The 15163-nt window shown below is 41.8% G+C and overlaps 1 protein-coding gene across 3 annotated transcripts in view; it reads left to right on the top strand.

Moving 5' to 3' along the window:
• Window positions 1-15163, top strand: part of LOC117324656 (atrial natriuretic peptide-converting enzyme-like) — a 159140-nt gene that overhangs the window by 39360 nt on the left and 104617 nt on the right. The window contains exon 1 of one of the 3 annotated variants that reach the window (XM_033880591.1): window positions 2338-2707. The exons of the other annotated variants lie outside the window; for them this stretch is intronic. Within the exon in view, the coding sequence (XP_033736482.1) occupies window positions 2639-2707 (69 nt within the window). The 5' untranslated portion in view covers window positions 2338-2638. Of the gene's footprint in view, window positions 1-2337; window positions 2708-15163 lie in introns of those variants that run through there. 3 annotated transcript variants of the gene reach the window in all.

Here is a 15163-nt window from a genome sequence, read left to right as displayed (position 1 = left end):
CAAACCTATGGTGTAAGTCGAATTCCGCGTTCGACTTGACCGATGCGGCCTCCGCCACTCTCTTCCGTCTTTCCATCTGGTTGCCGATATCTATTTACGACGTTCATTGTTTCCTTCATGCGGATTCTGTTTTCAGTCACCAATTATCTAATCGCTTGTTCGGCATTTTATTAGGTCACGGAGTCTAAAGAGACCTATTACCATCGCCTTTTGTTCTCATTGCCAAACTTCACAATCAAGGGAAGGCTTGCTAGTTAGCCGGTCAATTTCTTTTACTGTCCTCATTGCCAAACTTCACAATCAAGGGAAGGCTTGCTAGTTAGGAGGTCAATATCTGTTATTGTCCTTATTGCCAAGCGTCACAATCAAGGGAAGGTTTGCTAGCTCGCCAGTCCACGAAGAACCTTTTTGTTAAAATCATGAAGGACTTGTAGGAGTATTGTAGCCAGTAGAAATACAACGTAGTATAAATCTCTAGTTTCGAGTACAAATTCACAGCGGAATATATGTACGTGTATAATAGGGATCTTAATATGATTTATTGGTGTTTACTGATTTAGATATACCTAAGTCAAAAGCTGATGACATAGGAATAGAAAACATCCACCCAAGTTTATTGTTGTAAAACAATTTTTGATTTACCAAAATAATTCATATTGTTGGAAATTGGATATGTTTTCCATCGGTAACACATGAAAATACAATTGTTATATGCGTGAGAACAACAACTGCACGCATCGCATGATATATCTGTTTATTGGTCGTAAGTCAGCCATTGTACAAAGCTTGATCATTTAGTGCTAACCAGTCACTGGCACCGGTCCGTCGTTTACGAACCAAGCAATTCTAACACAGTTCTCTTGTCCTTGTTTCCCCTTTTTCAATTAGATGGTGACAATCTCAGCAGTTGATGAGTTGATTTTTAAAAATGAAAAAAAAACTGAACTCGTCAAACAACAGCGTAGTATGTTTTATGCATTTGGAGTGCCCATTTACAGAAAACCGTCTCAGGCGATTCTGTCGTTACCATGTGTGCCCCAATAGTACGGTAATTAAGTATCCCAATCAAGACAGATCTAGACTTTTTATCCCGTTTCCTCCGACACACAATGGACTCTCATTTCAAATTCTATAGGGATAATATATTTCAGAATTCATGGTAAAGTTTCTTGACTTTCTTACTCGATTACAACATACTAACCCCTTAAATTCTGGGAGTCAAAGATGGGGGCAGGTGGGGAAATTGGTGTGATAAGTACAAACCTCATTTAACTAAAATTATAATTTGAAAAGAAATTTTGATTTTCACTTCATTCGGGTTGTACTTACATACAGGTAGATTTAAAAGCCTTAACTTTCAAACAAAGGGTAATGGGCCTTAATTTCCTACGAATGCTCCAAGTGTTCTTTATGTACAAACCGAATGAAATATTGTTAGTACAGAATACATCTGATACGTAATGGGCTGATAGTAATAACTATATTAGAATTTATATGTAAATGATTTAGATGAAGGATGTATGTCATTCATAACCGCAAATAAATCAATTGAAAGGAACAAGAAGAGGAACCGACCGTCTAACATAGGAAATGGGATGACTGAAATGAATGTCGAATTAATTGTGAAGCTTCCCTAATGATAATATCAATGGCGAATAGCGTCAATAATAATTCCTGAACTGTGTAGGCCATTTGAAACAGTACATGCTGTCTTCTAGCCCTGCTTTGGTGCTGCCATTCTCCCTGATTACAATGGCTTACAAACCGGAACTAGCAAGATGTTTCGGAACAGTGCCATCCTGCGGCCTAGTGATGAACGGATGTAATGCGGTGGTCTCTCATTGTGTGTGGCGATAGACTTGACTTTAGCGTAGATGTAAGAGACTTATGATGCTGCGGTATTAGATTTATGGGGAAATCGAGTCATTAGACAAAAGAAATTATATCATAGATCAACAATAAAGATCATGTTGACGGGTGGTTTCTAGTTATTGAAGAACTGATGCAAGTGAAGTAGATATTGGCGGCAAGCGACGACGTACAAAGTGTAGCTCAAAACAGTCCTGCGTTTTGTTTTCGATACATTTCCTTGTAATATATATTGTACCATTTCTTATGATGTGGGCGAGAAATAGTCCGTACTAATCTCTAATTAACATAACTATGTCAGCCAGTGTTCGCACCTTTGTAACAAGACCCACACACCGGTCCATGGCTGATGTACTTATCTACCAATGTAAACAACGAGGAAGGGTGAGGGAGGTAGCTTGACCCTCCTCCCTGTCCAGTGTCAGCATGCACCCAAACATACCCAGATACACACACCATACATCACAGTGGACCGCCTAACGGAAAGACTTCCTATCCCGAAGAGGTTACTACACGCTTTACAAGGATGCTACTCAGAAAATGGTTCTATTAGGTTATGACGGGTATTACATACAGCGCAATTTAAACATTTTTGATTTTGATTGCTGTATCGCGAGTACGCTTTACACAAGTTTGTTGTACAGCATGCTTTATCATCAGGGTGGGTCTATGAGGATTCCCCACTAGATTTCTGTGTGTTTGTGTGATTATGTCTGTGTTTATACGGATCGAGGACGTACGTACTCTTTGTCACACATCGTGACATTTGATGTGTAACTGTGACCAGAGCACTGGTGATCTTTTCCTTGTGCGTCATCAGGACTGCATCATCACCGTGGTGAGTAGGGCGTGACGTCACGACATGTTACAAACTTCAAATAATACGATAATGTATAGTGGTTAGAATACATGTATATTATTTTGTAACATTACTGACTTATTACACAAATGTAATGAACTCCCATCGCGCATGTGTCCGAAATATCCCCAATGTTCAAACTAGAAAGTCCTCTTAACTAGGAGGGTTAAGGGCTTATTTTCGTTTGTTTTTGTTGGGATCGCGTTTCGGGAAGTTATGGACAGCTTGTAACTTTCTCCTGATTCTGAGACTGGGATCTGTAGATTCTGAGACTGGAAACTGTAGATTCTGAGACTGGGATCTGTAGATTCTGAGACTGGGATCTGTAGATTCTGAGACTGGGATCTGTAGATTCTGAGACCGAGATATTTAGATTCTGAGACTGGGAACTGTAGATTCTAAGACCGAGATATTTAGATTCTGAGACTGGGAACTGTAGATTCTGAGACTGGGAATTGTAGATTCTGAGACTGGTAACTGTAGATTCTGAGACTGGGAACTGTAGATTCTGAGACTGGGAACTATCGATTCTGAGACTGGGAACTATCGATTCTGAGACTGGCAGCTGTAGATTCTGAGACTGGGAACTGTAGATTCTGAGACTGGGAACTATCGATTCTGAGACTGGGAACTATCGATTCTGAGACTGGCAGCTGTAGATTCTGAGACTGGGAACTGTAGATTCTGAGACTGGGAACTATCGATTCTGAGACTGGTAGCTGTAAATTCTGAGACTGGGAACTGTAGATTCTGAGACTGGGATCTGTAGATTCCGAGACTGGGAACTGTAGATTCTGAGACTGGGAACTGTAGATTCTGAGACTGGTAACTGTAGATTCTAAGACTGAGATATATAGATTTTGAGACTGGGAACTGTAGATTCTGAGACTGGGAACTGTAGATTCTGAGACTGGGAACTGTAGATTCTGAGACTGGGAACTGTAGCTTCTGAGACTGGGAACTGTAGATTCTAAGACTGAGATATGTAGATTCTGAGACTGGGAACTGTAGATTCTGAGACTGGGAACTGTTGATTCTGAGACTGGGATCTGTAGATTCTGAGACTGGGAACTGTAGATTCTGAGACTGGGATCTGTAGATTCCGAGACTGGGAACTGTAGATTCTAAGACCAAGATATTTAGATTCTGAGACTGGGAACTGTAGATTCTGAGACTGGGAACTGTAGATTCTGAGACTGGGAACTGTAGATTCTGATACTGGGAACTGTAGATTCTGAGACTGGGAACTGTAGATTCTGAGACTGGGAACTGTAGATTCTGAGACTGGGATCTGTAGATTCCGAGACTGGGAACTGTAGATTCTGAGACTGGGAACTGTAGATTCTGAGACTGGGAACTGTAGATTCTGAGACTGGGAACTGTAGGATTCTGAGACTGGGATCTGTAGATTCTGAGACTGGGAACTGTAGATTCTGAGACTGGGATCTGTAGATTCCGAGACTGGGAACTGTAGATTCTAAGACCGAGATATTTAGATTCTGAGACTGGGAACTGTAGATTCTGAGACTGGGAACTGTAGATTCTGATACTGGGAACTGTAGATTCTGAGACTGGGAATTGTAGATTCTGAGACTGGTAACTGTAGATTCTGAGACTGGGAACTGTAGATTCTGAGACTGGGAACTATCGATTCTGAGACTGGGAACTATCGATTCTGAGACTGGCAGCTGTAGATTCTGAGACTGGCAGCTGTAGATTCTGAGACTGGCAGCTGTAGAGTCTGAGACTGGGATCTGTAGATTCCGAGACTGGGAACTGTAGATTCTGAGACTGGGAACTGTAGATTCTGAGACTGGTAACTGTAGATTCTAAGACTGAGATATATAGATTCTAAGACTGAGATATATAGATTTTGAGACTGGGAACTGTAGATTCTGAGACTGGGAACTGTAGATTCTGAGACTGGGAACTGTTGATTCTGAGACTGGGATCTGTAGATTCTGAGACTGGGAACTGTAGATTCTGAAACTGGGAACTGTTGATTCTGAGACTGGGATCTGTAGATTCCGAGACTGGGAACTGTTGATTCTGAAACTGGGATCTGTAGATTCTGAGACTGGGAACTGTAGATTCTGAGACTGGGATCTGTAGATTCTGAGACTGGGAACTGTAGATTCTGAGACTGCGAACTGTAAATTCTGAGACTGGGAACTGTAGATTCTGAGACTGGGAACTGTTGATTCTGAGACTGGGATCTGTAGATTCCGAGACTGGGAACTGTAGATTCTGAGACTAGGAACTGTAGGATTCTGAGACTGGGGTCTGTAGATTCTGAGACTGGGAACTGTAGATTCTGAGACTGGGAACTATCGATTCTGAGACTGGTAGCTGTAAATTCTGAGACTGGGAACTGTTGATTCTGAGACTGCGAACTGTAGATTCTGAGACTAGGAACTGTAGATTCTGAGACTAGGAACTGTAGATTCTGAGACTGGGATCTGTAGATTCTGAGACTGGTAACTGTTGATTCTGAGACGGGGCACTGTAGATTCTGAGAATGAGAACTGTTGATTCTGAGACTGGGATCTGTAGATTCTGAGACTGGTAACTGTAGATTCTGAGACTGGTAACTGTAGATTCTGAGACTGGGAACTGTAGATTCTGAGACTGGGATCTGTAGATTCTGAGACTGGTAACTGTAGATTCTGAGACTGGGATCTGTAGATTCTGAGACTGGTAACTGTAGATTCTGAGAGTGGGACATGTAGATAAGTTAGGATAAAAACAATAAGCTATTTATCATACAGTTTCTTAGTAAATATATCACTTGCTATTAAGGCAAGTCCCCGTTGACAGATGTAACATATATTCTTTGTTATTTTCAGACTATATTTGCGCTATTGTTCTTTATTTTGGATTTCATGCATTGATACATGTTCAGTGTACATAAATTGTTAGGGACATACACTATATCACTGTTTGTCCTCAGCATCTGTATATATATCATATATGTTCACCTGTTTACCCATCAACAGGGTGTAGTTCATGAAGTATACTCTTATGTCATGCCTCAGGATATACCGACAAACAGCTATCACATATTGCCATTTCTGTGTTCCTGTCTAGAATATCCGAAATGAGGTAAACGTTTAGATAAATTCCCAACTGTTAACTGTAAATTGACACTTGAATATATATTAAAACTAATGATACAATTTCAACATAAATAGAATTTTAGATTATGTATTTCCAAAGAAGCACGGTCACTGATTCTATCTAATACTTTGAATAACTTATTTTTGAAATATTCAGCATAGAAATGATATAATTATAATATAATGCACAATCATTCTTATAAGTTAACTATCTAATTACTAGTACAATGTAGTTAAAACTGCAAAGGTTAGACACCTAGCTATTGTGTTTTCTAAATTTTCCATATCAACAACAATAAACTTTTCAAAGAATAAAGTAATTATTTCGTGATACCATTTATTGCATTTTCTATATTCAAAACAAAATTAACATGCCTATATGTGGCTTAACCAGCACAATATTGCTAATATCTTATTACTCCAATTGTTATAAATCTGTACGATATATACATAATGATCTTTGTCGCGATTCATGGGAATAGAAATTGAAATTAGTAGAAAAATGCCTCTGAATTTCAATATTGACATAATATGAAACAATTATGTTTGATATTGATACCACAGGCGAAATCAAAGTAAAAAGTACAGAACTAAAGTCTAACAATCGCTCCCCAAAGTGTGTTCACCACGCTTCTAATACTGAACCAAGGGTTTTAGTTGTTATTCTGTTGTAATTATATATAAAAGCCCATTTTGATTTGTGTTTACTCTTAAATGTATCATTTTTGGCAGGCAGCTGACAGTTTTTTAAGCACGTGTCGCTTAATGATATTGTTCAGTAATTTAAAATTACAAAGGATTAACCAACCTCGAAGTATAGACAATGTTTTCTATTTAGTACCTTATATTGAGACGCTAGACCATTGTTCATTGATACATTGTAAGTTCGTGCACATTTGAAGCTAATTAGCAATATTATTTATTATCTAAAATGGTTAATTAACAATATAAGGATGTCCCGTCATAGTCTGTGGGAGAGTAAATCCAACTTCGCTGGTGAATTATCCAATGTCACTCAACTGCAAACACATGTTATTCACCCTACAAACTTGGCAGGTCAGTTGGTCAACAGTGTTCTGCTGCTGGTCTGGTCAGTTGGTCAACAGTGTTCTGCTGCTGGTCTGGTCAGTTGGTCAACAGTGTGTTTAGGCGTATTCGGTGGGTTATGTTTGGTTATCATCAGTATATAGACAACCACTTTCTATAATATCCAGGTTATTATGCCAGCAAGTCGCACCAGTCACACCAGATCGTACGATTTCTGAATCGTGCGATTGGGGGCGATTTGGCCGAGTTACGACCGATCGGCAATGTTTGTTGCGATGTCTATTAGCGATCGCATACTGCGATTGGTCCTACGACTTGTGGTAGGTCATCGTACGATTGGTGGTGCGCTTGGTCGCGCAATGACTTACGATTGGAGAAGATTGATCGCAAGATCAATCGTAGGCAATCGAAGGCAATCGTAGGCAATCGTGCGATGAGTGGTGCGATCAGTGACCAATCGCACGATCAGTCGTGGCAACCTGCGACTGCTCGCACGATCAGTCGTGGCAACCTGCGACTGCTCACACGATCACAGACAATCGCAGACAGTCGATCGATCATATAAAAAGACTTGTACCATTTTAGCATCAGTTGTGACCTCGCAGTACAGACGAATACATCAATAATATGCCTCCGAAGAAAGGCCGATGAAAAAAAGATGCTTGTATATCCGCCATTTTGTTACCTGTACCCAGGAAAGTGGTTTGCGAGGTAAAGACTGGTGGTGCGACCGATCGTAAGCTCGTGCAAACACTCGGGACAGGTCGTGACTGATCGTACGACCAATTGTGAGGTCGTACGATCGGTGGTACCACCAATCGTAGAGTGGCACGACCAGTAGCACGAACAATTTGCAACTACTTGGCCCGCGATCATGCACGACTGGTCCTGCGTTCATGTGCGACTGGTGGTACGACCGTTCTGCGACCACTTGCGATTTAGAATCGCAGGTCAGAAGTTTTGAACATGACCATCGACCTTGCTGCGACTGATTTTGCGCGTGCGATCACCCACGACCACTGCGACTAGTCGTGCGCTCATGCTACGATTTCCCTGCGATTCCGATTTTCTTCGGTCGCAACTAGGTCGTAACCTGGTCGTAGGTCCGGTGTGACTGGGGCTTTAGAATAGAGACAGTATTTTCATAGTCATAACACTAACCCCTGAAGAGTTCCAGGGCCATTTCTCCGTGTCTTTTTATGACAATATACTCTCGTCTGCCATTAATACAGGACTATATCAAAGTTTATATAAAAGCGCAACTTGGTCGTCAACGTCAATTGAAACAAGTAACGTTTACATCCAAGGCTGCAGCGATACTGTGTATAGTTTACTTACGTCACATGCTGAGTAATACTGTATTATATAGTTCACTTACGTCACAGGCTGAGTAATACTGTATTATATAGTTCACTTACGTCACAGGCTGAGTAATACTGTATTATATAGTTCACTTACGTCACAGGCTGAGTAAATACTGTATTATATAGTTCACTTACGTCACAGGCTGAGTAATACTGTATTATATAGTTCACTTACGTCACAGGCTGAGCAATACTGTATAAAGTTTACTTACGTCACCTGCTGAGTAATACTGTATAAAGTTTACTTACGTCACAGGCTGAGTAATACTGTATTATATAGTTCACTGACGTCACAGGGTGAGTAATACTGTATATAGTTTACTGACGTCACAGGCTGTACAGCGATACTGTGTATAGTTCACTTACGTCACAGGTTGTGCAGCGATACTGTGTATAGTTCACTGACGTCACAGGCTGTACAGCGATACTGTGTATAGTTCACTGACGTCACAGGTTGTGCAGCGATACTGTGTATAGTTCACTGACGTCACAGGCTGTACAGCGATACTGTGTATAGTTTACTGACGTCACAGGCTGTACAGTGATACTGTGTATAGTTCACGGACGTCACAGGTTGTGCAGCGATACTGTGTATAGTTCACTGACGTCACAGGCTGTACAGCGATAATGTGTATAGTTTACTGACGTCACAGGTTGTGCAGCGATACTGTGTATAGTTTACTGACGTCACAGGTTGTGCAGCGATACTGTGTATAGTTTACTGACGTCACAGGCTGTGCAGCGATACTGTGTATAGTTCACTGACGTCACAGGCTGTACAGCGATACTGTGTATAGTTTTCTTATTGTAACAGGTTGTGCAGCGATACTGTGTATAGTTCACTGACGTCACAGGGCGTGTCAGCGATACTGTGTATAGGTTACTGACGTCACAGGCTGTACAGCGATACTGTGTATAGTTTGACTGACGTTCACAGGTTGTGCAGCGATACTGTGTATAGTTTCACTGACGTCACAGGCTGTACAGCGATACTGTGTATAGTTTACTTACGTCACAGGTTGTGCAGCGATACTGTGTATAGTTCACTGACGTCACAGGCTGTACGGCGATACTGTGTATAGTTTACTGACGTCACAGGCTGTACGGCGACACTGTGTATAGTTCACTGACGTCACAGGTTGTGCAGCGATACTGTGTATAGTCCACTGACGTCACAGGCTGTACATCGATACTGTGTATAGTTCACTGACGTCACAGGCTGTACAGCGATACTGTGTATAGTTCACTGACGTCACAGGTTGTGCAGCGATACTGTGTATAGTTCACTAACGTCACAGGTTGTACAGCGCTACTGTGTATAGTTTACTGACGTCACAGGCTGTACAGTGATTCTGTGTATAGTTCACTGACGTCACAGGTTGTGCAGCGATACTGTGTATAGTCCACTGACGTCACAGGCTGTACATCGATACTGTGTATAGTTCACTGACGTCACAGGCTGTACAGCGATACTGTGTATAGTTCACTGACGTCACAGGTTGTGCAGCGATACTGTGTATAGTTCAATGACGTCACAGGCTGTACAGCGATACTGTGTATAGTTTACTGACGTCACAGGTTGTGCAGCGATACTGTGTATAGTTCACTGACGTCACAGGCAGTACAGCGATACTGTGTATAGTTTACTGACGTCACAGGTTGTGCAGCGATACTGTGTATAGTTCACTGACGTCACAGGCTGTACAGCGATACTGTGTATAGTTTACTTACGTCACAGGTTGTGCAGCGATACTGTGTATAGTTCACTGACGTCACAGGCTGTACAGCGATACTGTGTGATAGTTCACTGACGTCACAGACTGCACGGTAGTGGCATACCACCGTATGGGAGCAACACCGGATATTGCCTACGGGATACCTGGAAAAGCACGTGTTTTACCCTTAGTGTCACTGAAATGGACATGAAAGGACTTATATTTGTTCTTATTATTATTTCTAGAGATTGTTTTGCAACACAAGATGGTTAAGTCTTGGAGCGGTTCAATAGGGCCATTTGTAATCTGCGGTAACGAGACGACACCAGCGTCGAAGTGCTGTTGCGTGCCAAAATAACAACGTCTATTTTAGACAAAGGCAACAATGGAATATTGTTTTAACCTGTTCCAACAGTTGGGATATGTTCACACAACTTTACAGCGCTTAGTCATTATACAATATTTGATGAGTATCCCTTTAAACATTTATTGTTCTCTCAACAATTACATAAGCTATCCATTTAATTTGGCCTAAATCCATTTTTATGTGGAGGAGCTCTGCCGATTATATTATTTCTATCAATGATTCAATGAACAATCTCTATACAATATTTTATAAAATTGTGTACTCTGGTGTCTTCATATGATTTATGTCGATGTACTCAAACTGTATTGTATAAGGTTTTTGGACCTTTCACTTCTCATAAAGACATAGATGATAACGCAACATTAACATACACGGTATGTTTGATTTGTATGTGTAATATGCAATCGAATGGGCAATATATATAAATCAAAGGAGTTGTATTATAGTGGCTTCCAGTCTCTTAAATCTTAAAATTATGATAAAATTGAGCTTTATGATTTTGGTCTCCCAAATAAGGAGCGGGGTTCTGTCATTAGAATACTAGAAAGCAGCTGAGTATTTTATTTTTCTTTGCCAAAAACTTGGAGGCTGGTGGCCAGTCTAGGACTGTGTCACAGAAATAACATAGAAATTAGAAATAGACTAACAGAAGAGGGACATCATAACCAACTATCAATATGCAAGGAAATATCTTTTGTTCAAATCATTTACACACAAGACTAGTAATTCTTCTATTTTGTCCTGTTTCTCTCTATCGTTCAGGTGTGGGGAGGGGAGGGGGTTAAGCTTATGTTTCACGGTGATATAGGTCACGATGCCCGAGTTACACACCAATCAGCGATAATCAGTGGATGGTGGGAACTACGCTAATGTTTTTATGGTAAAAGACTAGTATAAAACAATAATGCATGTATCTCCGACATAACAGCGACGTCTCGGGCTGTATTGTGTGTTAATATTCGCGATGGAATTGACATCTTTATGTGTGAACATTCGATCTTTTCTATGACATATGATTACATATGTATTAACCAGTTTTCTTTACTGGATGACGAAGATAGGCTGACGTTAACAAAATTCCAGGACCCTGTGGTGACATAGACGGAACCATTTTGCGGTTTTTGGTGTTAAACATTTTGTTAAAGAGCATTAATCAATGGCTTTATTTCAACGTACTATCATTGCCTGATGAATCAGATTGTGTGTGTTTGCATGTTTTTAATAACAAATGACAAACCTACATTGTAGGCCAGCCTACTGTTACAGTAAGCCTGTAAAGTACAGTAAATGAGTGATATTTTCGCTCAGATGAAATGTTTCAACGTTTTACCTTGTTGTCTATCGGTTTTCACTGGTATGATACATGTATATACTGAATACATGCATATCTTTCTAAAGTCTTTTTAAAAATTTGACACCAGCGATGACGACTGACAGCTGACAGATGTGAACAAAAGCAGAAGACGCTGTAAGAGTTGTCCCCCTTGAACGCAGTTTATCCCGCGCGCGTGAAATGCTAGGCCTATGTAAGATATATTTTTGTTACATAGGCCTAGGCCTAGCTACTTACTATGGGCAAACTCTGCCCAACATGGCGAGATATGAGAGAACATCAGTTTATCTTTACGTATTCCAGTAATTTGCTGGGATGTTTCACTTATATGACGTCAGATAGTTTGGCACAGATAGTAATACACAGGTTGAAGAGTCAAATATAATCTAGGTATAATTATATATCGGTATTGTTAGCAATGATTTGGAAAGATCCGGAGGGAAATGAATAAAATCAGTCGGAATATGTGATTCGTTCATGTAACAATATTAGCTTAGTTTTTAGAATTAGAAGTGTGGACCAGGAATCAATACGGGGGAATTCACAATGGCAAACTCAGGTCTTTGATGTCACTGACACAGTCCACATACATCACTGACACTGTACACAGACGTCACTGGCACAGTACACAGACATCACTGACACAGTGCACAGACATCACTGACACTGTACACAGACATCACTGACACTGTACACAGACATCACTGACACAGTACACAGACAGCAATGACACTGTACACAAACGTCACTGACACAGTATAGAAACATCACTGACGCTGTACACAGACGTCACTGACACTCTACATAGACATCAATGGTACTGTACACAGACGTCACTGACACAGTACACAGCCATCCTCGACACTGTACACATACGTCACTGACAGAGTACACAGACGTCACTGACACTGTACACAGACGTCACTCACACTGTACACAGACGTCACTGACACTGTACACAAACGTCACTGACACTGTACACAAACGTCACTGACACAGTACACAGACGTCACTGACACTGTACACAGACGTCACTGACACTGTACACAGACATCACTGACACAGTACACAGACATCATTGACACTGTACACAGACGTCACTGACACTGTACACAGACATCACTGACACAGTAAACAGACATCACTGACATTGTATACAGACATAACTGACACAGCAAACAGACATCACTGACACTGTACACAGACGTCAATCATACTCTACACAGACGTCACTAACACAGCACACAGACGTTACTGACACTGTACACAGACGTCACTGACAGAGAACACAGACGTCACTGACACTGTACACAGACGTCACTTACACTGTACACAGACGTCACTGACACACTACACAGACGTCACTGACACAGTACACAGACGTCACTGACAGAGTACACAGGCATCACTGACACTGTACACAGACATCACTGACAGACTACACAGACATCACTAACACTGTATACAGACATCACTGACACTGTACACAGACATCACTGACACAATACACAGACATCACTGACACTGTACACAGGCGTCAATCATACTCTACACAGACGTCACTGACACTATACACAGACGTCACTCACACTGTACACAGACGTCACTGACACAGTACACAGACGTCACTCACACTGTACACAGACGTCACTGACACAGTACACAGACGTCACTCACACTGTACACAGACGTCACTGACACAGTGCACAGACGTCACTGACACTGTACACAGACGTCACTGACACTGTACACAGACGTCATTGACACAGTACACAGACGTCACTGACACAGTACACAGACGTCACTGACACTGTACACAGACGTCACTGACACAGTACACAGACATCACTGACACTGTACACAGACGTCACTGACACTGTACACAGACGTCACAGACACAGTACACATACGTCACTGACACTGTACACAGACGTCACTGACACAGTACACAGACGTCATTGCCACTGTATACAGACATCACTGACACTGTAAACAGACATCATTGACACAGTACACTGACATCACTGACACAGTACACTGACATCACTGACACAGTACACAGACATCACTGACACAGTACACAGACGTCAATCATACTCTACACAGACGTCACTGACACTGTACACAGACGTCACTGACACTGTACACAGACGTCATTGACACAGTACACAGACGTCACTGACACTGTACACAGACGTCACTGACACAGTACACAGACGTCACTGACACTGTACACAGACGTCACTGACACTGAACACAGACGTCATTGACACAGTACACAGACGTCACTGACACTGTACACAGACATCGCTGACACTGTACACAGACATCACTGACACTGTACACAGACATCACTGACACTGTACACAGACGTCAATCATACTCTACACAGACGTCACTGACACTGTACACAGAAGTCACTTACACAGTACACAGACATCACTGACACTGTACACAGATGTCACTGACAGAGTACAAAGACGTCACTGACACTGTACACAGACGTCACTGACACAGTACACAGACGTCACTCACACAGTACATAGACATCAATGGCACTGTACACAGACATCACTGACACTGTACACAGACATCACTTATTCAGTACATAGACATCACTGACACTATACACAGACATCACTGACACTGTACACAGACGTCAATCATACTCTACACAGACGTCACTAACACAGCACACAGACTTCACTGACACTGTACACAGACGTCACTGACACAGTACACATACGTCACTGACACTGTACACAGACGTCACTGACACAGTACACAGACGTCACTGACACTGTACACAGACGTCATTGTCACAGTACACAGACGTCACTGACACAGTACACAGGCGTCACTGACACTGTACACAGACGTCACTGACAGAGTACACAGACGTCACTGACACTGAACACAGACGTCACTGACACAGTACACAGACATCACTGACACTGTACACAGACGTCACTGACAGAGTACACAGACGTCACTGACACAGTACACAGACGTCACTGACAGAGTACACAGACATCACTAACACAATACACAGACATCACTGACACTGTACACAGGCGTCAATCATACTCTACACAGACGTCACTGACACTATACACAGACGTCACTCACACTGTACACAGACGTCATTGACACAGTACACAGACGTCACTGACACTGTACACAGACGTCACTGACACAGTACACAGACGTCACTGACACTGTACACAGACGTCACTGACACTGTACACAGACGTCATTGACACAGTACACAGACGTCACTGACACAGTACACAGACGTCACTGACACCGTACACAGACGTCACTGACAGAGTACACAGACGTCACTGACACTGTACACAGACGTCACTGACACTGTACACAGACGTCACTGACAGAGTACACAGACGTCACTGACACTGTACACAGACGTCACTGACACAGTACACAGACGTCACTGACACTGTACACAGATGTCAATGACACTGTACACAGA

The sequence above is a fragment of the Pecten maximus genome, chromosome 1 (assembly GCF_902652985.1).
Source record: "Pecten maximus chromosome 1, xPecMax1.1, whole genome shotgun sequence".
In the NCBI taxonomy this organism is placed as follows: Eukaryota; Metazoa; Mollusca; class Bivalvia; order Pectinida; family Pectinidae; genus Pecten; species Pecten maximus.
This window is presented reverse-complemented; position numbering and strand designations above follow the sequence as displayed.